The following is a 23,504-nucleotide window of genomic DNA, read 5'->3' as shown; positions in this document are numbered from 1 at the left end:
ACTGAGAATGAGGAAGATATAATGCTAGATAGGAATAAAAAAAAAAAAAAAAAAAGCTAATGTTTACTAATCTAATAGTTTTCTCAGCTAATTTTCTAAGCAAAGGAAACAGTATATCTCTTATTTATCTAGACTTCAGCGAAGCCTTTGCAGTGCTATCTGAAAATTTTGTTCGGATTCAGAAAACAGATAATAACGGAAGAATTGCAAGGCAGGTGAGGAAAGATGACAAAGAAGACAGATTGTAGTTTCTTTAGGATTTATCTCGGGATTGATGCTGTTTGATATTTTTGCTGATGCCTATGGCACAAAAAAATAGGAAGTGTAATAATGAAATTTGTTGATGATGCAAATTAGGCAGGTATCATTGAATCAGAAGAGAGTAAGTTATCATATTGAACTAGATGTTCAATATGATGAAATCATATTTCTGGATGAAATCAGATGAACTCTGAATCACAGAATCATAAAATGGTTTGGGTTTGAAGGGACCTTAACGATCATCTAGTTCCAACCTCTGATGACAATACAGTGCACAGTCATGCTGTCATGGACTTGTAACAGGAATCAGCACTGTAAGCTGGAGGCTTACCTAATGACAGTGAATTAAGAAGGAGAAAAAACCTAGTGTATGAGCCCACTTGCAGGAGAATTTGGGGTTATTACCATCAAGAATATAGTGGAAAGTAGCTGGGAAGCTAGGAAAGTTTGACTGAGTGTTCTGCTGATGAGAGAAGTATTAATACCATACCAGTACCTGGCCTTTGAGATTACAATCCTGTTTATCCACGTTCCTGACAGGTTAACTGGGGCTGACAGAGGAAAACCCAATGGAATGATGAGAAATTGGCATTTTTATTTGAAGAGACCAAATACAAGTTTCACTTGTTTAACGTAGCAAAAGGATGGCAGAGTGTGGTTATGACTGCTGTCTGTAAATGCTTCAAGACATAAACAATAAACATAAAGAAGAAACGCTAGGGACAAAGCTGGTAGAACAAATGAGAATAGCTAGATGTACTTAAAAGTAATTCAAAGAATTTTTTTAGCAGATGTCCTATAGGAATACCAAGCCTTAAAGTTTAATGCAATAACTTTATGTCTGAAAAAATTATATACTACATAGCTGCTTTTGATTATACAGCGCTAGACTTTGACCCAGTGGTTCCTCCATCTGTGTTCTGTCCATTAGTCATGGCAGGTGAGTTCTTCATGATGCTGCTACCAAACATACTCCAAACTGATCATTCTGATCAACAATCATGAAGCTGTTCAAATACCAACTATCAACTACCCCTTTTTGGTCTAGGGGGCAATAAATGTATGTGTGTAGGGGGGCTGTTGGCTGGTCTTTTTTTTTTGGTTCCCAAGGATTCCCTAGCAAGGATTCCTTTGTTTTGTCCACCTTTGAAAAACAGAAATCCATACCCCCAACAGTCTCCTCTCTATTTTCCTTGGCCCTTGGCTTGGAAATGAAAGGATTAGCGTGGACTGTGTGTACCACTTAGCTTCTCTGCTAAGAGGACATGAAAAACCATGCACAGATATCACTGGACATGCTGTGGAAAATATATTTTGGGAGGATGGAAAAGTGAAGGCAGAGGCACAGTGGGGCCTAGTAGCTTACTGTGAGGTCACAGGACTGTGCAGGGTTGAGTAAAATGCAAGTATAGTTGATATTTGCATCCTATATTGTTACATATATTTTCCTCCATCTTTTGGTGTCCCTGGTCTTGCCTGTGATTGCTTTTAAAGTAGTCAGGACATAAGTTTTTAATTATGTCTGTCTCTGCAGAATATTATTTAGAACCTCTAGAGACAACACTTTTCTTTGCCTTTATTTATTTTTTATTGCCTTTATTTCAAGTCTTCTTTCTTTATGCATTCTACAAATTGCTTCATTCCAGATAGATTTGAAAAAACAGTTAGTGGAAAGATCTAATTTAAAAGGGTATGTCTATGACACAGTTACGTAAAATAGTAGTGGAAGATCCATGAGTCAAGAAGAATGTAAAAGGCTAGAGTATAAAAGCTGTATGATACTTGGTAAGTTTCAAAGAACAGGCATCAATTTGCATATGCAAATTCTTTATTCCTATATTGTTGTAGCAATCAGATATGTATTCTTTTTCCAAAATAGAAAAAAAAATTAAGAGACCGTTTTTGATCAGCTTAAGCTTGTTTGCAGCAGATCTGCACAGTCTGCCAAGAAAAAACATTCCAGCTAGAGAAAAGCCGTATCTTTGTCATGTGAAATTCCATACAGTTCATGGAGGCAAACAGAGCAAAAGGGACCTTTGGGAGTTAGTTATTTGTCCTGACCCAAGTTAGAATCAACACCAACTACATCACTCTGAGCAGATGCTTGTCTAACTTGTTCCTAAAGACCTTCAGTGATGGAGATTCCCATCCTTTAAGTGTTCAAGGCCAGGCTGGATGGAGCTTTGAGCAACCAGGTCTAGTGGAAGGTGTCTGTACCCATGGGACCATGGCCAGGGGGTTGGAACTAGATGATCTTTAAGGTTGCCTCCAACCCAAACTATTCTGTGATTCTATGAAACATCTGTACCTTTCCTGCTGTACTCTTCCTTAATATCTAATCTAAATCTTCCTGGGGAAAATTTCAATCCATTAGTTCTTGTACTGTGGATACGGAGAGTAGCTCTTTTTCGATTTGCAGCAGCATTTTGGCTGTAATTTTCTCTTTCCCTCCTTAGACTTTACAGTTCTTGTCACACTTACTGTTCTCCCCTGAACCATCTTTCTCCCACACAGATTTTCCTTGACACACAGAGTCCCAAATTGCAAAGAATAGTCTGGTCGAGACAACAATTCAGATAGCAGAAGAATTACTTCGGAAGGGAAGGGTTTCTCAGCAATATTTGAAAAATTTAATTTTGCAGCTTTAGGGAAATCTTGAGCTACGGCCATTTGTGCCCTGCAGAGGAGGAGGAGGGGTGGGGAAGAATACAGACAAAATGTGGAGAAGAAGAATATGAATCTAGAACCCATTGTCACTGCTTATGTTGCCACCAAGGGGATGAGAGAAGTGGGGCAGCTCTCACTGTTACTGCTCTTATGGCTTTTTTTTTTGTCTCTTTTACTTTGTGTCAGTGTAGTACTGTTAATTCACATTCAACTTACGATGTTGTACCACCAAACATTTTTTTCTGAAAAAAATAGTCAGTTGTTCTCCTTCCTCTGTTTATGTATTTGTTGATTCCTGTCTTGATGTGGAAGCTTGTGCCGTTTCTGATTGAATTTATCCCATTCTTTCAAACCATGTCGCCAGCTTCTCAGGATTTTAATTTTGATTCTCTTTCACAGCATACCTCAAACCCCTCCAAACTGTATGTTGCTAGGAAATTTAATAAGCATGTTCTCTAGTTCATTATCTGTATTGTTAACGAGAATACTAAATAATTTTGAACTCAAGTACATATTGTCATTTCTTTAGAATAAGCAGAGCCTCAATCTAGGGACGTTTTCTGTCTGTTTCTCAGTACATTTTCTACACCATATTGCATAAATTTCAAAACTGTTGAGAATAACTTTCTGAGCCTTGTTGACTTAAGTGAAAACTGTATTCCCCTTTGTAGCAAACCATGTAGCAAACCGTGCCCCTTTGTAGCTAACATTATTTTCATGTACTTCTTTAATTATGTGTATGTAGATCAAAAAAATGAAAGCTGCAAGCATATCCCAAAACAACTTGTACCTTATCTTTTGTAGCCTGACCAGTGTAGTTTAACAATTTTAAAAGCTTGAATACCAGTATAGAAGTAAAAAAAAAAAAAAAAAAAAAAAAAAAAAAAAGGCAAATTTGTGGGAGAAAAGGTGGCCTCCTAAAGCTCAAGTAAGGAGGAAGAATGTCAGGCTTTCCTTGAAATGAAATGTGTTAGGAATATAGTACAAAGTGAGGCTGGAGAGAGCAATGGAGGAATGGAAGGAGGTCCCCACAGTGTGCTCGGCCTCCAGGAACTAGTAAAGGCACTATACAAGCACTGCAGAGTCAGTCCTATGCCACTGTCATGTAGACCACAAATGGCTGGGAGCTGCCAAGATAGTCATAGCAGCTGGGGAAGAGAACGATACTGGGGTTGAACCATGCACTTTTTTTAGAACACAGTTGTTTTCATAGAATCACAGTATGGTTTGGGCTGGGAGCAACCTTAAAGATCACCTAGTTCCAACCCCCCTGGGCATGGTCCCATGGGCCATACCTTCCATTAGACCAGGTTGCTCAAAGCTCCATCCAATGTGACCTTGAACACTACTAGGGATGGGACATCCACAACTTCTCTGGGCAATTTGTTCCAGTCTCACCACCCTCTATTTCTTCCAAATATCTAGTCTAAACCTACCCTCTTTTAGTTTAAAGCCACTGCTCCTTGTCCTATTACTACACTCCCTGATAAAGAGTCCAATAAAGACTAAAGATAAAAGATAAAGATCTGAAGATAAAGTTTTCTATGCTTTTATGAGAAAATGTGGGAAAAAGAGAAAAAGAAATGATTTAAAATAAAATTGTATGAAAATTTGGGAGAAGACATTCTTGCGCTGTAAGCTTCATCCTTTTGTGTCGAGGTATTACACTCTCATTGTCCTTCACAGCATTGCGGTGTGTGGAAGAACACAGGAAATAATTAATTCTTAGCTGGGTAATGTTGGTCAAGGCAATTCCATCCATATGTATCTTAGTTTCCACTTTAAAAAAAACAGTATAAATATATATATGTTTTCTGAAGTACTTTGAGAGCTGCAATAGTACTAAGAAAGAGCTGAGTCTTACTCCTACATAATTGGTTTTTCCTTCAGGACTTTTACTCATGCATTCTGTGGCTGCAGTGGATGCCATTCCGTAACTGTCAAATGGCTGACCTTGTAATCTGACATTCAAGAAATCTCTTTTCCTTACAAGAACGTCCAGGTAGAATACACTACATACGCTATTGTATTCCACCGAAATTCATTAACGCTTCCTAGCAGATCCTCGTGCTTCATCATGCAATGAAGACGCCGGTTCTTCATGGGGAGGGGAGCAGCTGTACCTCATTGCCCTAACTGATTAGGTATTATATATAATATGTTAAACAAGAAGTCCTAAAACCTGCATTCCTAACGCCAACCGTCTTGGTTCCGCAGCGCTGGCCACGCAGGACCGGGCCGGGGCCGGAGCCCGTGCAGTGGGCGCTGGGGGCAGCGCTGCCGGCCGCGCCCGGGGCCGGCCTCGGAAGGCGGGCGCGGGGCCGGGGCTCGCAGCGTGTCCGCTCTGCCCGCTCCCCGGCTTCGGCGGTGGCTTCTCGGGGGCGGCTCCGGCCCGGCGCTGCCCGCGGCCCCGAGCTCCGTCCCCAGCGGACCGGCGGAGCCGTCCCCGGCCCGCGCAGCGTCGCCCTCCCCGCCCCCCGCCGGGCCACGCGGCCCCGCTCCTCGCTCCGCACCCCGGCCGCCCCGGGGCGTGCGGGCTCTCGCTGCCGGTCGCAGCCCCCGGGGCGCCGGCTCGGCGCGGCAGGGGTTAAGGCCGCTCCCTCCCGCCTGCCCGGCCGCCTCCGCCCGCGCGTCCCCCGCTAGGCCACGGCTGACCTTCACGGCAGCCGCGCCGGGCATGCGCGCCGCCGCGCTCGGGGCCTGCGGGCGGCCCGGCCGGGGCCCGCTTGGGTCCGGCGCGGCCCCGGGCGGGCGGGCGGCACGGCCCAGCCCGGCTCGGCCCGGCTCGGCTCGGCGCCCGACCGCGGCGCGCTCGGGACCGCGGCTGGCGCACGCCCTGCCCGTGCCGGGCGCGCCGTTGCCATTCGGTGCCGATGGTGCTGGCGGAGGAGCGCGGGGGGACGCGAGGGGGGACTGCGCGCCGCGCCGCAGCCGGCAGCCGCGCCCCGCCACAGCCGCGGCCGGGGGCGGGGGGGGCGGCGGCGGCCTCGCCCGCCGGCCTCGTCCTGCGGCGCGGAGCCCCGCGGGGGGCGGGCAGGGCCTCGTGGTGCGCGGGGCCCGAGCCGCGGGGTGCGGCGCGGCCGGGTGGCGCTGCGGCTCGCAGGCGCTCGGGGCTGCTGGCGGTTGTTTGCCTGAAGCCTTCTGGAGCAAACCGCTACTTGAGCGTGCCTCGAGCTGCGCGGGGCCATTTCGTGAAGTAGCGTGGTAACGGGGTTCCTCGTCAGGGACGGGAGTAGCAGGCTCTGCACGGGCTCGGGTCGGCAGCCCCACCGCAGGGAAAGCTGCCGCTTCCCCACCAAGTGCGGCAGCCGAATGTTGGTGTGGACTTTAAAGAAAAAGCCTGTCGTCTTGCAGGGAGGTTGAGAAGGGGCTCACAAGATGGGAGCCAGTGTTAACTGTGAGTTCTCGTGATCTAAAAAAAACTTGAGTACACAGTCCCAGTGCCACCTTGCCAAGCATGCTGACACGTAACAGTTTGGTTCCAGATCACAAGTACCATCAGTGCCAGTCAACCAGAACCTCAGGAACCATTTAGTTCATGTCCTGAATAAGGTTGTGCTGCTTTGCGAGGCATACTGCTTCTGAAGGACTGAGAGGGGGAGGGGAGATGTAACACCCACTCTCCCGAAATTTCTGTAATTCCTGTGGGTATCGCAGCACAGCAGTGCCTGGGTTGGGGTCACCCTGAGAATCAGTGGAGATTGTTGTCTTCATCCCCGTGTTCAAAAGGCCGTATGATCTTCATGATCTGCTCTTCGCTGCTAGCAAATATGGTGCCTTTCCTGAGCTTGTTTTTATTACTGGTGGAAGGCAGCAATTTATTTATTTGTTTCAGATCTGATTCTCCTCTGTTTGCAGTCTTGCCAGAAAATTCACAGCCCCTAGACAAGAATTTCAAGCAGAGGAATAGAATAAACCCCTCTCGTAACCTGGCAACATCTCCTCTATTGCTGTGTCAGGCAGACTGGGAAACATCAGCCCCTCGCAAGCTGCAGACACACATGGAGCTGTCGGTAAGCAGATCGTGCCCCAGGCCACTGCTGCCTGCTCTGCCATGTTGAAGGAGCCAGCACTGCTGCTTGCGGAATGGCCGCTGTGCTGCCGGCACCTGGTGCCATACTAGCTCACGTCCAGGGCCACTGGAGCAGCAAGCGGTCATGGAGGCAGCCCCTTCCTGTGGGTGGCAGGTGGGCTCCACATTCCCAGCAGTGTTCCAGGATGACATGCGTTGCTGTGCAGGGCTTTGTGTGATAAGCAGCAAGCTGCTGATGTCTCATGGCAGCTGTGGTGTTAATAATTTGTCTGCATCTGTCAGTCACCTGGGGGTCTCTAATGGATCCGTCACAGCTGTATCAAAGCATCCCGAGGGCGGCCACCCCGCCAGTGAGGCTGGGAGCGAGGAAGCGAGGCAGGCGCTGTGCCGTCGCCATGCTGCCCCCCCGCCCCCTGCCTCCCGCTCTTCTCACACTCTTTCTTTCCCCTTGCTCTCACACGCTGTCCTTCCCTGTTCCCAGCTCTCTGCCTCCTGCTGTTTCTGCCTTGTCCGAAGGGGATAGTTCTCAGCCTTGCATGCTGGAAACGCTGCCAGCGAATGTTTCTGTGTGCTGCCTGCCAGGTCCCTGGGGAAAAGGCCTGGAAATGCAGCGCGGGAGGAGCAGTGGGAGCAAGGGAAAGCCATTGTTTCTCACTGCTCGCCTGCTGCATTTTCTAATGGGAAAACTCCCTCCGCGAGGTACCGAGTTTATGTCGCTGTGAGGCTGCCCCCTCCCCCTTGCCCCAGAATTTACCATCCCCTCGCGCTGAGGAGGAGAGGCTGCAGAGCCACTGCGAAAAAGCTGAGGCGTGTTTTCAATTTGCCTCCTGCTTATCTCTGGTGTTTGGACAGAGAGGTTTAAAAAGCTGGATTTTCTGTCCCTGCAGAGTAAACACACAGAACCCAGCAGCACAAACTATTTCTGGCTTATCAGTGGAGGAATGCAGCAGCTGAGGCTTAGCGCGAGTGGGCCGTCAGCAAGGCCCTGAAGGGGCCCCCTCCCCACTCCGCGCTATTAGAAGTGTGAGAGCCCAGCAGGACTCAGAGGGGAGAGTTGGAGAAAAAGGCAGAAAAGGGAAAGAAAGAGGAAGAGAGAGAGTGAGAGAGGCTGAGCAGACCCTGATGGCTACAGACGAAGTTACAGGAGGGGCTCGCAAAGCTACGAAAAGCAAACTTTTTGAGTTTCTGGTCCATGGGGTGGTGAGTCGGGAAAGTTAGTGAGCTGGCTGGCTCTGAATAGAGGGATGAGTGGAAACTGGAGGCTCTGTGCTGGGCTGGATCGGCTCCTGCAGTGTGCTCTTGGGGCGGTGGTAACTGCCTTGCCAGCAGAGCACCGGGGTCTGTGAAACCCCCAGAATATGCACCGATTCATTGATAATATCGGCTTGTGTCTGGGGGGTTGTGTGCTGTGATTTTTGCTTTGATTCTCCATGACTGGTGAATGGCATGCTATTGAGCCTGACCATGGTGCAGAATCTGCACTGGATCTGACCCAAATGGGCTTGTAGGACACTTTGTTCTGTAATCAAACTTGTGTTTTGAAAAACAATTCTGATGCAAGCCTGATGAAGTCTTGTGGTACTGCGCTCTGGTTCTTGTCTTCAGTCTGGGCTCTAATGTATCCTCTGGCTACTTAACAGGTGACTTTCAGGGGCTTGAAGAGATTAGCTGGCAGATCTGTAACAGTCTATGGGCACTCATCCATGAGAGAATTTCAGGGTGCCATGCTTATTAAATGAATACTTAATGTCTTTAGAAAGATGTCCTGCTTTTGTTTAAAGAATTAAGGCTTCGATCTCCATTTAAGGGGAAATGCTAATCCTGTTTTTCTGCCATTGGAAATGATGTTCTTTAAATGTCTCTCTAATGGTTGAAAGCAATCGCCATTTACAGCATTTGGATTTCTTGTATTGATATACATTTAACAAAAATAAGACCCAATGGGTGCAGATATTGTTTGGACAGAGATAGTCTGTTTTCTCTTGAGGATTCTAGCACCTTCTGTGAGACCTTTTTGAAGACATCAGCTGGACAGTCTTGTGCAAAGGTCATAGAAATCTGGGGGAGCTCACTGCAGGCCTCTAAGTTATCTCCATAATTCAGGCTTACCCCAGATGTGTTGAATCCAGCTTGTGTCCTTCAGATCCTGAGTACGGTGAGGCTTGCGAGGCTGAGGACTTCTCAGTGGCATTCTGGTTTTGTGAGAACAGCGAACAGGTGATGTGGTACCAGTGTACAGGAGCAGTCTAGTCTGCATTGCTAGATGGGCAGATGGGCAGGAATGATTGAATAGCAGGTGTGCAGGTCTGTAATGGTGGTTTCATTGTGGACATGTGAGTTTATTAAGATGACCATAGTTGGGCAGAACCATAGGCAAGGTGGAAGGGGTGTGTGTATTTTTCCTTTTCCAGGGCTTCTGCTGGTATTTGCACACCAGTGGTCTTCCTTCAGTAACAGGGAGAGTTGCTGAGTTAGTTGGGTGAATTTGCTTCTTTCCCATGTAGGTGTAAAAGAAGCATGTTAGCCTCTTAAGCATGGGAATTTTTAATTTGGACCAGAATAAATGTAGTAGAACTTATTTCCATTATTTATCTGGATGCTAGAAGAGTCAGACTTGTCAGCACTGGGTGTTTAGCTACTAGTGGCATCTTACTTGTATATGTGTATTACCCTGCATACCTGCTTTTGTTCATCATCTTTTTATTACCTTAGTGAGGCTAGGGATTCTTGTCTGGTGTTCTCTTGCTGGAACACCTCTTCTAGGACCCTCTTCTCCTGTAGTTCTGCTTTTGCTTCTGTGTTTGTTCTTCACCTTTAGTTTCTTCCCGATCTCAGAATCAGTTTGATCAAAACAGATTGAGGTAGTCAGTCTTCCATTACTTACAAAAGATAAAATAATAATAAACAAAAAAGATATAACTTAATTTTATCTCTTCAAGTCCAGTATCCTACCAAAGGGAATGAGCCATCACAACCATTACCCTGAGTTCACACATTGCAGAGTCTGGTTACCACATACACTATGTCTGCATCTGAATGAATTAATTGAAAATTCAAAATGAATAGCAAACTTTTACAGAATTCCTTGGAATCAGATTATGCCCCCATTTCAGGGAAAAACTCCCTCTCAAATTATTTATATTTTATCTTCAATAAAATTATTTATTTGGTTATTAAAGGCATTATTATTATTTTTCAAAAATGGGGGTATGTAAATAGGGGTGGAAAGTTGTGAGAAAAATTCTGTTATGTGAACACTTACATGGAAAGGAGAATTTTGTGGTATTTACTAAGGACAGTTAGATTTTGGATTCATTTCATCTTTCTGGAAACATATGTTCTTTTGCTGAGGTCACTTTGCCCTTTGCTCTTGTGCATTTCATCTTGCCTTTGTTCTTTTCCGTATTGCTAGCTTAGAAGATGTCTTCTTCCCTGTTTGTGTCATTCAGATAGGATGCCTCTGTAATGTAAGATCTCTTAATGGTTAAAAATCTTAAGTGCGATACTCTATCCTGCTTAAATTCTTGATAGTTCGTTACACCTCTGCTCAGCAGTTCTTCTAGAAAGAGTAGTTTTCTTTCAGTTATTTATTTTAACAATTTTCTAACTCCTGGTCTGTGGCATCAGGGTCCTGCACATTGTTTCTGTGGGAAGAGAGAAAGGAATTTTTTTCAAAGGTTTCATCCCTCACTTTGTCATTTTTTCCCCTCTCTGCTCTATTTCTAGCACTTTTATGGATATATACAGCTTTAATGACTACATTTATGCTGATTTATCTTATTCTTGATGTGTTTTCTACTGTCCAGTAGTACGTTTCAGGCTTTCTTTGACATTTCCCTCTGGGTGTCCAGCTTTTACTTTAAATTCTGTTGACCAAAACCAAGATATTAATCTCTGCAGGCCATTCCTCTTCTCAGTTTCTTCCATCCTCCAGATCCTATCATAGGCCGCCCTGTTGGCTGGATCCCTTCACTGGATGTTTTCCTTGTCTCCTTTTTTTTTTTTTTTTCCTTTCTTTCTCAAATAAGTATCTTCACATATAGCCTTGAGAAGATCCATAGTGCAGATCTTGTCAAAGCTTTTGTCCAGATGTCTGTCCTTTTGTGACTCAATTGCAGCAATCTTCTCTTTGGTACCGTGTACTGTTGACCTTGCCGGTGTCATCTTCCCACAAGAAGCTGCTGAGAAGTTCGTTTTCTTGTCCGGTTGTTCTGACCTTTTTAGTTTGCTTTCTTTTTTCTATTACCACTTTATCTTCCTTCCAAAACCAATCTTCTTTCCTTTCATACACAAGATATACCTATAAAGGTCTATGTCCCTTTTTTAAACTATCAAGTCGTATCTGTATTTACAATATACTTGTTGTCAATTCAAATCACTTTCTTCCCTTAGTTATTCTTATTCTTTGCCCCCTGTGCTGTGCTTGGGAAGCTCTTAAAATAAGTCCTTACATGTATTTAGTTTCTGCTAATATGTGCTTTTACATAGGTTCTGCTAATCTTTACAGTTTAATACCAGTTATGCATTAAAAAATAGATTAAAGGACGGGTCTGGCTTTTCAGTGATGTGTATGGGGTGTTTAATAGATTCACCAGTGTTATGGAAAAGGGGATGAGCAGTGAATTTCATAAACAAATTTTGTATCTTCTCATACATCAATGAACTATAACCATGCAGGAGGAAGTCTCAGATGTTATTGTGGGCTGCCTAGTATGTAGCAGCAGCCACTGGTACTAAAAAAGCAAGTAAAATGTTAGCTTCATTAAGAAATGGGGCAGAGAATAATACAGAAGGTATTGCCAATCTGTTGGCGCATACTTATCAGATTTACTTTTTTTCATTTTGGTCGTGTGGAGCCATGCTCATTTGTGTGATAAATAAGCAAAAGGAGGGGTAACTCAGAGAGCAGTGATAGTGGGAGGCCTGTGAAGACTTCATCAGTAAGAGAATGGGAAATTTGGGGTGGTTAGGCCTTGTAGGAAATGATTATTTTTTGTTTTTTATTTTTTTTTTGGTCATAATATCTAAGGATAGAGATTGATTAGGAAAGTTGTGAAATCTCTGACACTGGAGGCTCTTAGGAACTGGTTAAAGGAGTAAACATCTGTCTAAGATGATGGAGATACTGGTGACACTTTATTCAGACTAAGAAGGACTGGATGACCTCAAGGACTCATATTTCAGCATGTTACGGTATTTGTTTTTATTATAACAGGAAGAACTAGAGATACTTTCCCCAAATTGAAGAGTGGTCTATTTTCTTTCAGCTGGTCATCAGTCTGCAGAGATCACTACCAGAAGTAGTAAGGTGAAGAGATTACTAGGTTTGAAAAAATTGAACTTCATTAATGAGAAATATCTTACTAATTTTTATATTATCGTGGATATAAATACTATCTTGTCAGAGCATGAACACTAGAAAGGGTAGAAGAAAGCCTCATGAACCGTCGTCATTGGGCAGTTTGTTCCACTTTCCTAATACAGAGTGGTCTGTACATCTGTCTGTGCTAGGACATTTTCAGAGAACAGTTTCTGGAACGAAGTCACTGGTTTACTGCATACGTATTTTCTGTTTTGTTCAGCAAGGAGATGCTTGGGGTGTGTGCAGGGCAGCCTGAGGAATTCAAGTGATGTTACCACAGTGAAAAAACGTGATTGGGAGATGGTACTTAAAGAAGTCTGGTGGAGTAAAAACATTGTGCAGCATTCAGTCCTTTCAGTTCAAACCATTCTCTGATTCTATGATGACTTGATTAGTCTTTTCTTGGTTCTAGCCATGATGTTGCAGAGCTCTGTTCTCTCTCCCTTCCCAAGACCCTCCCAAACTCGTTTACAGAGTGAAGAGGCATATTCTCCTAGTTGTTCTTCTCACAAAATCCACTCCGTATCACATTAGATCACTATAGTGGGTGTGATCAGATCTACTAAAACCAGCAAGCTGATGGAACTCAAAGCTAGTATATTGGCTTTGTCTGTTTCAGTTCCAAAGGCTGGTTTTGTTTTATTTTTTTGTTATAGTTGTTTTGTTTTTGTTTTAACTGTGTACATTTGAGTGCTTTGGGGTTTGGTATCTAGTTGTTCAGAGTTCTGGATGGACGTGCGTGAAATACAAAGGTGGTCACTGACCTTGTGTCTCAAGTTACAATTCACAGTTTTGTAAATGTAGTGTTTACCAAGTTAAAGATTTTTGGATTGTTATGAACATTTTTCAAAATGGGTGGAACTTGGAAGTCACAGCTGTGGAGCACTTGGACCCTGATTCTAGGATATGAGTGCCTTGGGGAAATGGAGGAAGGTAAATATAGTAGATGAGCAGTAAGAATGGAAATACTGATATTTCTGCTTACTAAGTCTTTAAAAGACTTAGAGACATTTAAAAAACAGGAAGCCATATGAGGTCATACCTGTAGTTATTAGAGGAGAGGAGAGAAGATGTCTACAAGTTCGTTTCTTATACTTAAAAGAATCTGTTTCACTGTTGGGGAACCATTTGTGCAGTCAGGAACCTGTTGCCACCAGGCAATATTATATGTTGATGTCTCTTGAGAAAAACGTCTGCAGTGGAAATATATAGAACACCTCTCCACTGCTGTTTCAATTCTTCCATCAGAAATTACAAGTTTACTTGAAGAATGACGAAGAAAAGGATGGAAAAGGCAATTCTCTAATGTAACAGGATGTTTAGGAGGGAAAGAAAGTAGAAAAGCCAAATGTGTGGCTTAAGAAGCTGTGCAGTAGAAGGTAGTGAAAGAGATTTAGCAGCAGTTGTTGGGGAGGTGGTCTTTTTGCACTGTCAGTGTGCTCAGTTTTGGAACGATGTATGCTAGGCCAATGATGGACTGTTTACAGATGCAGAAGCAGTGAGGAATGCAGGCAATCAACAGAATTCTTAGGGACCAGCATGCATGTGTTAAATATTGGTTGTGTACCTTTCTCTGTGTGCTGTACTGTTTGGCCTTGTCTAGCTGCTTTGCGAGCAGACGAACTCAACTCATTGCTTCGTCTGCTGAGAGCTGTAAGCGTGGTTCCTTCAGCTGGGGACATACTGTGGTCTTCCTCATTTGTTATGCCCCACAGTGCTTTTGCCCTCTTTCCAGTAATGTTTGAAGTAGTGCAGAGTAACACATACGTGTATGGAATCAATAGAGGAAAAAAGGGCATAGGTCTGTGTGTGTGGATGGAGGTTGAGTAGGAGCATCTGAGATAGTGATCTCCTAGGAAAAAGAATGTGTTAGTACTGTTCTGCTCTGCAGCCTTCACCATGGATGATATTTGTTCAGGACAGCTTCCATTCCTCTGATAACATGAGGAAGAGGGGAGAGAGAGATCCTAAGCTGTAGCCAGTGGCACTTCACAGATCTCTTTCAAAAGATGTAATTGTACTGTAATACTCTTTAGTGTTGTGGCAATTTCTTTTTTTTTTTTTTTGTTTTTTTTTTTTGTTTTTTCATTTTGTCATGATTGTGAAAACCTGTGGTTTTTTTCTGCCACTGTGTTCCTTCTCACGTGTTTGAGAGCAAAATAAACTGTTAGGTAAGGTAATTGCTTGTGTGTTCTCCTTTTACAAAAGTTTAGCTAGGGAAAGCATTTCTATATCTGTTGGGAGTCTGGTGGGCTTATGTCAGTGAGATGGCAGCTGCATAGTGAGTAAGATTTTATCTGCATATGATACTGGAGATAGGAGTATGAGAAGTTAAGGGAAAGAGTGAGGCACATAAATGAGTGAGATTGCATATGCTGTCCACAGTGTTGCTGCTCTTGCTAGAGCTGTCTCATTTTTCTGTTTCATGCTTTCTCTACCTTTCTCTGTTTTACTGCTTAACAAAGGGAACTGAAGAAAGTTCAAAGATCTCAAATTTAGATCAAGACTAGATCTGGCTTGCTGATCTTGTTCTCCAGGCTTTAAGGTGTTCTTTATGAGAATCAGAGGAGTGGGTTTGCAGTCTGGTCCTTGTGGCCAGACAGTCTCCAGAGGAGATGAACATGAGATGACTATGTCCAGGATCTTGACTCTTCTGAATGCCTGTCAAATGTCCCAGGATGATTGACAGGCAACAGCCGGCCTAATAGTCTGTTCTTTGCTGGAAGAAGGCCACAATTTGTAGATTGACAGACAACAGAAAGATCTTAAATACAGTCTCAAGTGTGAAGCCCATTCCAGGCCATTTGTTTCTGCAGACTCTGCTTGGGTCAGGGAGTGGGAAAGAAGAGAGTTGCTCTGTTCCAGCAGTCTTCATAGCTCAGTGTTGATGGGAGACAATGTTTTCAGCTCTGCACAGAGCCTCAGTTTTGCCTCTTTGCTGTCTCTTGCTACTGCTCTGCTCAATGGTCATAACCACCATCAGTCTCCTACATGAATACTTCCTGAATCCACCTGCTTGGCTGATGTTGCTGGTCTGTCTCCTATTTCAACATTCCCTCTCTGCCCAAACCAGTGATAGCCATTGCTTCCTTACTGATTGTTTCCCTTCTTTCTTTCTTCCTTTTTCTTCGTGCATCCAAGCACAAAGAATATTTAAGACTTGTGATGATCAGGGAGGGCACTGAATTGGGGTTTTGGGGACTACAGAGAGTTTGGGTGGGTAATCTGGAGAGGCAGCTAAGCACTGTTGCTTCGAGCTTTCAGCCAGAATAGGTGCTTTGTTACTGTAAAATGTAACAGTCAGAGCATAATGTAAGAGCTGCTTTTCTGGCTCAGAGGAAAGGTCCCTCCAGGCCTGCAGTGCTATCCCTAACAACAACCGTAACAGATGGCTACGATAGACAGAGAGAAGGGCAGGTGTGTAGAACATCAGTCTTCAAAAATTTTTGATTGTGCACCCTTATCATTAAAAATTCTTGAGCATGCACCCTCCATATGTATATATTTATTTATAAATTCTATATATGAACTCCCGTACCACTACGTACGTTATAAAACAAACAGATTTTTTTTTTTTTTAAAAAAGGATAAAGATGAAAACTCCATTTAAAAAAATGTTAATGGTACAAAAAAATATTTACTTCTTGCACCTTGGTGGATTGTCTTGTGCACCCTCTGGGGTGCATACATTCCACTTTAGAGACCACTAGAACACTTCTTCTGTATACTTTCTTGGTCTTTGACTGTTGATAACTCAGAGAAATTTCTGAGCCAAACCTGTTTCCCATGTCTTCAGCATCCCTTTGAAAAGCAGTTCCATGGGTTCACTACCCACTGTGTGGCAAAACACCGTTTTGTTTGTCTGTGAGCCTGACTCCTCATGTGTTTCTCTGATGGCCAAGGTTTATGTACTAGTAGGGGCAGTGAACAGTCAATCCCCATCTGCCCTCTCCAGGCCACTTGTGATTTTGCAGAGTTCTTGCAAATGCCACCTTAGATTACCTTCAGTCATCTGTTTCCAGGTGGAAGAGTCATAGTATATTTGATTTTACTTACGTGAGTACTATTGCATATTTTAATTTTTCCATACCATTCTTTGTATTTTTTTCATGTCTAATCTACACTCAGCAGAAAACAGAACTGAACACAGTATTCACCGTACTGGCAAACCATGAACAATGGTGCAGTGATGTTCTCCGTTCCTTTCCTTGTCATTTCTATTATTTAATGGCTGATGATTTTTATAGAGGTGTCTATGTAAAAATCTTACTTTTGTTGGGCAACAGTCAGCTTAGAGTACGTTGTTCTGTATGTGTTGATTGGATTGATTTCTTCCATGTAAATCACTTGTAATATGTATTGAAATCCATTTTCATCCTCCTTTTACTTGTGCAGTCAGTCTCCTTAAGTCCTTCTGCAGTTCTTTGAAGCTGGTCTTCATCCTTGCCAGCCTGAATAACTTAACATCATCTACAATTTTTTTGCTTCCTTACTTTCTCTCTTTTTTTTTTTTTTTTTTTTTTAAGGTTGCTTCTGAATATGCTGAAAAGCATGGGTCCCAGAAAAACTCCTTTTATTGTCAGAAACATTTACTTTTTCCCCGTTTCTATACTTTAACCAATTACTTGCCTATAACGGATGCCATGGCCTTTTGGTTTCCTTGGAAGACTTTCTAGAGGGAGTTTAGAATTTCAAAAGACTTTTATGTATGATCATTCTTTTTCATGTGTTGGTTTAGATGCATATAGTGTGTGTGCATGTCTGTATTTTCACAAATATGTAAATATTTATAATAAATGTTTTGGTAATTCTTAGAATGAAACTAAGTTCTCTCTGTTTTAAATTAAGTTTTATGAGTGGCAATTATTTTAATGGTCTTTTACCTTGAGGAATATAAACTAGGATTTACCATTGACTTTGCTATATGTCTAGTACATCATTAAGCTTGTGGTCTCACCTAAAGCGTCTGCTCCAGAGCATGCTGAAGTCAACATAAATATCAGGACTTTCAAATGCCTAAAGGAGCTGCTGGCAAACTGTCGCTGTCTCTCTCTCTCTCTCTCTCTTTTTTTTTTTTTTTTTAATTATAGAGCCTTGATTGGAAAGATGACCTTTTCTTAAAGAATTCTTGTCACTTCATGAGCTTATGGTGCTCTCCAGTGTAGGTGGAGGCAAGGGCTCTTAATGGAAAATGTTTTAGCATAGCATTTCCGTAGTTCAGCTTTGCTTGTTACAACATCCCGTATGAGCAAAGCAACCTGCTAGTCACTGCAAAATCTGAAGTGCTGTGGATGTGAGCTTGCTTGTGGCTTTGTTTAGTGTGTGGACTGCTCCAATTTGAACTGTGTATATCATGCCATGTCAGCTTTAGTCTGAAGGTAGAGCTATCTACTGTAATCTGGCCTGGGTGCTACTGACCACTGAGTGTTTTCCCTAGCCTAGAATTTCTCATCTCTGTTTCCTGTCTACTTTATCACAGAGTTCCTCTTTACAGTGTCCATGAAATTCCTATTCAGATCTCTTGCACTTTGCGTTGCTGCATAGTGTTTAGAAGGATGGTAAAAATTGGGAACTTGCTGGAGCTAGTGTCTGGTTATGTACAAATGTTGCAGCTGAGGAAGCAGGGACCAAACTGGCTCTTCTTTCTGTTTTGCTTCTTCCCTAGCGACCTGGGATGCCATCAGGAGCTCGAATGCCCCATCAGGGGGCTCCCATGGGTCCCCCAGGTCCCCCATATGTTGGAAGCCCCTCAGTGAGACCTGGGATGCCCCAGACTGTGATGGAAACAACAAGAAAACGCACTGCGCCACAGCAGGTCCAGCAACAACAGGTGCAGCAGCAAGTGCAACAGCAGCAGCAAGCTACCCAGAATCGAACTAGGAGGTGAGTATTCCAGGAAGGAAGCAATGGAAAACAATTTGAGGAGGAAAAATTATTGATCTCTGTTTAGCAATAGGTAAGACCATTAAGATTGAATGAGACAGACCAGAAGACTTATATAATGTCAGTTTCTTAAAACTGGCAAAAAAAAAAAAAAAAAAAAAAAAATAAAGGTAAATTTTACTCTGTATTTTGTGAATGGTCTCTGAACAAGTTGACCATTACAAATTTCTTGTTTTGCAGTTAAAATGCTTTTTTTTTTTACCTTGCAAGTGTATTGGGCTATAAATCTGGCCATTACATTTAGCTTGTAAAGTTAATGAACAATTCTTTTCTAATATACTACATCGATTTTAGAATTTGTTGTCTGCTTTGTATAGTTTCTCTGATTTCTGACTGGCTAAGAAAATGGTTTATAAGCAAGGGACAAGTGGTAAAGATTGTTGGTTGGTAATATGAACTCTTGTACTATGGTCACTAAGCAGACTGTTCATAACACTTGCAGTTTTCCTAGGCATTGCTACATGTAAAGTAGAGAGATAATCATGGGAAATAATTTCCCAGAATTAGAGGGACTTCTAAAATGAGCTTTGTTTTTAATTTATGTCCACTTCATGCAGTGCTGAGTGCACTCTCTCTTAAATAACAGTTCTCCAATTTCTTTTTGCAACTTATTAGACCTTATCAGAAAGGAGTTACCAAGTGTGAGCCAGTTCCCAATAAACAGATAGGGTGCAGTCTGCCTTTGCAGTCTGCAGATAGGGGGCTGTCTGCCTTTTGCAAAGTCATTATAGGTATATATAGATTCAGACATTGTTCTGGTGGTGTCATCATATCTACTTGTAGGTAAATGTGACTTCCTATGCTCAGTGCTTCAGGAGCCCTGCTCTGTCCAGGGTGTATGCCTTGGGTCAGCAAGCCAGACTTGGGAATGTTTGTATCTGGGATGCATCTGGAAAGGACTCCAATACCGAGAGTATTAATATATTAAGATTGAATAAGTTTAAATACAGAAGGAATGTGTGTGGGTGCAGCATGTGAGCACAAGAGATACATGTGCGTCATGGAGGCCTTGCCCAGCACTAGCCAAAATGCACATTCCACAGTACTTCCCAGGAGATTCTTCAGGAAACTGCAGAAAATAATGCCCAGCCTTTAAATATACAACCTGAAAAATTGCCACAACTGGATAATTGAATTAAACTTCACTCACCAGTTTCCAGGGATCATTAAAGAAGAATAGTTTGTTACCTAAAAGTTGATGTCAAAAGCCACAGAATAAAGCAGTTCCCCCTCCCAGTTCTGAATTTTAACATTTACAGCAGTAATCACAACTGTGGTGAGGGCAGCTTACACCAGTGCTTGTTAGGTACTCTGAAAAGTTTCTCTGTTTCTTCTGCCATGCCTTTCCTCCAGATAATGTTTTCAGTGTTTTCCCCTTGTTCATTTCTACCTCCCTGTCGTTTCCCATTGAAACTTTCCTAGTTTTTCAGGCAAACTTTTCTGGCACCTTGGGTCCCAATTCTTGGATTAATTGAGCCCAATGTTGTATGGCACAAAAGGGCCAAGATGGTGTAATCTTCCTTTCTTGGCAGGTTTAGAAGACTAAAAGCAGGTAAATCTTTCTGTAACAGACTCCTGGAGAACTTTTGAGAACCATGTTTTTTGTGGGGTTGCCTTGTTTGTTATTTTCTTTATAACTGAAAGCATAGGGGTTGCTGTGGGTGCATATTCCACTTCCTTTGGGAGGATGCGGTTTGCTCAGGCATTGCTTCCAGAATCTGAAGAGTTCAGTGCAGATTTGATTTTTGTCAGTTGTGGAAGGTCTTGGAGATTTAAACCATGTAACGTTCTAGTCCCATTATTTCTGTGCTTTAAAAAGAGACATAGTTCACCTGTGAAAGTGGATACAACTGTGTAAATGAATTTTCTACCCCAAGAGAGGATGTAGTTTGCACCTCCAAGCAGAGTTTCTCAGGGTTGGCTTATGTGGAGATGAAGAAGAATCTGTTATTTCAGGCCAGGCTTACTATTAGCAAATGCAGGAAGGGAGTATGCTGCACTGATGTGTGTGGAAACAGCCTTTATGTGGACATGGCTGATGACAGACTTTCAGGATGGAAACAGTAAGGAAGGGTATCCTTGTGACATGGCAGACTGGCAGCAGGCGGTTGTCTTTCTCCCATTTTTCTGTCACAGATGGAGTGATTCATCTCCTCTTTAAGATAAAGGCCTTGCAAATTACAGAGGTGAAGAGTAAGGCCTGAATTCTCTCTTGGCCTTGCTAGAGAAAGCTAGGTGACAGTTTGATGGGAACAAATGCTTTTTAGAATCTGAGGAATTCAAAAGACGATATATTTGGCAGTCTTCCTAACAGTACCATTTCTTAGGCTTATATAAATTTGGCTGTATGCATATGAACAAAAGGAGTGTTTTTAAAAGCATACATATGTAAATGTGCTTGTGTCTGGGTATGGACACATTATGCATATGCCCTAGAGGAAAGCAGATATCTTCCCACATACATGTTCATAAAGATGAACAAGCATGGAGACATAAACTCACTTACCTTTGTAGATCGCTCACTTCAATAAAACAATTGTGTATACGTAGGGAAGGGTGCATATATTTGTGTTTTCATATGCAAATGAACATCAGCACTCAATTTTGGGCATGAATGAATACATACTCAGATCAGTTTGAACAAGTTCATGTTTTCAGTTTACAGGCACTCACCTCTTACTTGTGTGTGTGCATAGGTATGTCTATGCACACTTCCACACATGTGCAGTGTCTGTCTCCATGCTCTTTCTGTATCTATAGACGACATGCACATGCACTTGCATACATTGCCGCCCTGCACCATAGAAGATGCTGTGATCAAAGAACTTGTGCACTTCTTTCCAAGATGCATAACAGACAGCTCTGATTTGTTCTTAGCTAACTACCTCCCCAGGCTGCTGAGAGAAGGGGTCCTAGGTCCTGGGCATGGGTGAGACCCTTTTGCTGATGCATGCACAGCTGTGCACCAGCATGTGGAGATGTCAGGATAATTTAGCAGGTGGCCTCGTTACTCCTAGATCTGTCACCATGGTAACGTGTTTTTTTCTTTAAAAAATGTACAGTGCCAAGAGGAGGAAGATGGCTGACAAAATTCTCCCTCAGAGGGTGAGTCGCTTTCATTTCCTATTCCCTTCACAATCAGTTCAGCATCTTAGTGTAATTAGAGGGATTTTAGAAAATACTTTCACTTTTTGTTTAAAAATCTAATTAAAAAGTAAGTAGGCAGTGGGTGAAAGTCTAGAGAGCAAGGCTGGGGCTAGGGCTGGGGGCTGGGAGTGTGGAGTACAACCCGGCCTGTCATCCTCTTGCATTGGGTTAGCTGTGCCAGCACTGCCACTTGCTGGATGGACAGTGGTGCTGGTCTGTGAGGTACATGACTTGATGATGCTGGGGCCCTCTGGATCTTAAAGATGTTTTTGATCAATTTTTGAGGCTGGCCAAAAATTGGTTCGGAGTGCAGATGTTCCTGCAGGAGACGAGCTTGTTCTTAGGTCTCTCTGGCCCAGTAGACCTGCCAGGTTCTAATTTTTGCAGTTGTGTCTTAGTACAAGTGAATCCACATAAACAACAGAGTTCAAGGGGCCTGTACTGTTCAGACAGATAATAACTCTTATCCTTGCAGGTATGTCTAGGTTTTAGTGGGTGTCTATGCTTGATCCTCAATGTTTAAATGTTCTACTTCCTTCTCAAACATCAGCATTTCTCTCTACTCTCCTTCTCTTTCATTATTCCCAGACTTTTCTGTTCCTGTACTCTCTGTAGTACAGTTCCCCTAAAACATACACGCTCCCAAAAAGCAAGGTTCTTTAGTCTTCTAAACACACACACTCATCACGCTGTAGTCCCAGTTTCTTTGGCTTCTGGTGCTCTTTCTGGGCTCAGAATTCCTTTCACAGTTATGTGGATCTCCACTTCCTCTTCAAATCTACCTTTCAGCTACTAGTGTAAACCCGAACTTGATGGCAACCTTCAGATTCTCTTCTGTGACATTCCAAAGGTACCTAGTTACAACCAACTGAAGGTGAACCCACTTTGATACTCCTGATACCAAATTATCACTTCTCGTGTTGTAACTCCTGCCACCCCCTGAAAGCACAGTCTTTAGTAGGTTACCCATTTGTTTTTTTCATGCTGCTGTCTTGAAAGAACTAAGCTACCATGAAATTCAGACCTTTGAACTACTTGCAGTCTCCATGCTGTTTGTGTTGAAAGTTTCATTCCTGCTTTGCTTGTAGTCTGTACTTTCTTAAACAAGACATGTAGCTGCCATTCTGTCTCACAAATTGTTTTCAGAGACAATTATATATCCTGTATGGTGAAACTATCATTTTAAATGTGTGTCCATTTGAAGGCTTTTTTTTTTTTTTCTGTCCTGGTGCCTTTATAAGATGAAAAGGTCTCAGATAGAACAGAGGTAACCAAAATTATTTGGCAACAGAAGACTTATGCCTCTTTAGCAAATCCATGATAATTTTTAATAGGTAGAGCATACATTTTGATATGTCAAAAAGCTATACACAGATACTAGCACCTTTCAGAACCACGCTGTTACCAAGTCTTCCTGCCTTTCAGTATCTTTGTTGCTGTCAGCCAATAATTTTAACTGATGCAATGATTAGACAACACAAATTGCTAGAGTCCTGTCTGCAATAGAGTTTTATGAGTGCAGTTGAAGTGGTGGTATCAATGATATGATTTTGTGTCTGAATTAAGGTACTCCATTAGGCTGCTGTCTGTGTATCAGAACCTCCTAACTCCCACCAGTCATGAGATGGGAAGATGCTGTGTACATTAGTGTCCTGTCAAGTGGAAGATTTGCACTGGTGGGTATTGAAAGCAAGCAAAACACAGGGTAAAACTTCTAGCTTTCCAAAGCTAGTTCTAGAGTATTTTCCAGCCATTGGGCATCTGTTTCCAGCTTTTTGCAGTCTCTTGCCTTCTGGTAACTGTGATGGAAAGAGGTGTTGATATTAAACACATTTTACTCTTGAGAACCAGCTTACGTAATAGAAGATGGAAAATGAGGTGAGTTCTCAGTGTTGGTTACTATGCTAGTCAGGAAATTGCACAGATGCACTGCTACTGGACTTCCAGACTCTGATCAAGCTTGTGCTTCATTTTGCAGCATGTTTCTAGCTGGGAAGGGTTGCACATATTCTACAGTTTAGCTATTTGACAAGGACTTTGTTTTGCATAGATATAATTGTACAAGAACAGTTCAGTCTAGCAAACTATTGT

The 23,504-nt window shown here is 42.9% G+C and overlaps 1 protein-coding gene across 13 annotated transcripts in view; it reads left to right on the top strand.

The window, feature by feature from the left end:
- Positions 1-23,504, top strand: part of SMARCD3 (SWI/SNF related, matrix associated, actin dependent regulator of chromatin, subfamily d, member 3) — a 94,838-nt gene that overhangs the window by 24,854 nt on the left and 46,480 nt on the right. For 4 of the 13 annotated variants that reach the window (XM_032183312.1, XM_032183310.1, XM_032183311.1 and 1 more), the window contains exons 3-4: positions 17,989-18,206; positions 21,329-21,371. In XM_032183312.1, coding sequence (XP_032039203.1) covers positions 17,998-18,206; positions 21,329-21,371 — 252 coding nt within the window. In that variant the 5' untranslated portion in view covers positions 17,989-17,997. Of the gene's footprint in view, positions 1-6,059; positions 6,326-6,436; positions 6,942-7,877; positions 8,602-17,988; positions 18,207-21,328; positions 21,372-23,504 lie in introns of those variants that run through there. The other 9 variants (XM_032183305.1, XM_032183302.1, XM_032183304.1 and 6 more) reach the window with 8 other exon arrangements.

Source organism: Aythya fuligula, chromosome 2, assembly GCF_009819795.1.
Source record: "Aythya fuligula isolate bAytFul2 chromosome 2, bAytFul2.pri, whole genome shotgun sequence".
NCBI lineage: Eukaryota > Metazoa > Chordata > Aves > Anseriformes > Anatidae > Aythya > Aythya fuligula.
The sequence above is the reverse complement of the archived record's forward strand: the minus strand, read 5'-3'. Positions and strand labels throughout refer to the sequence as shown.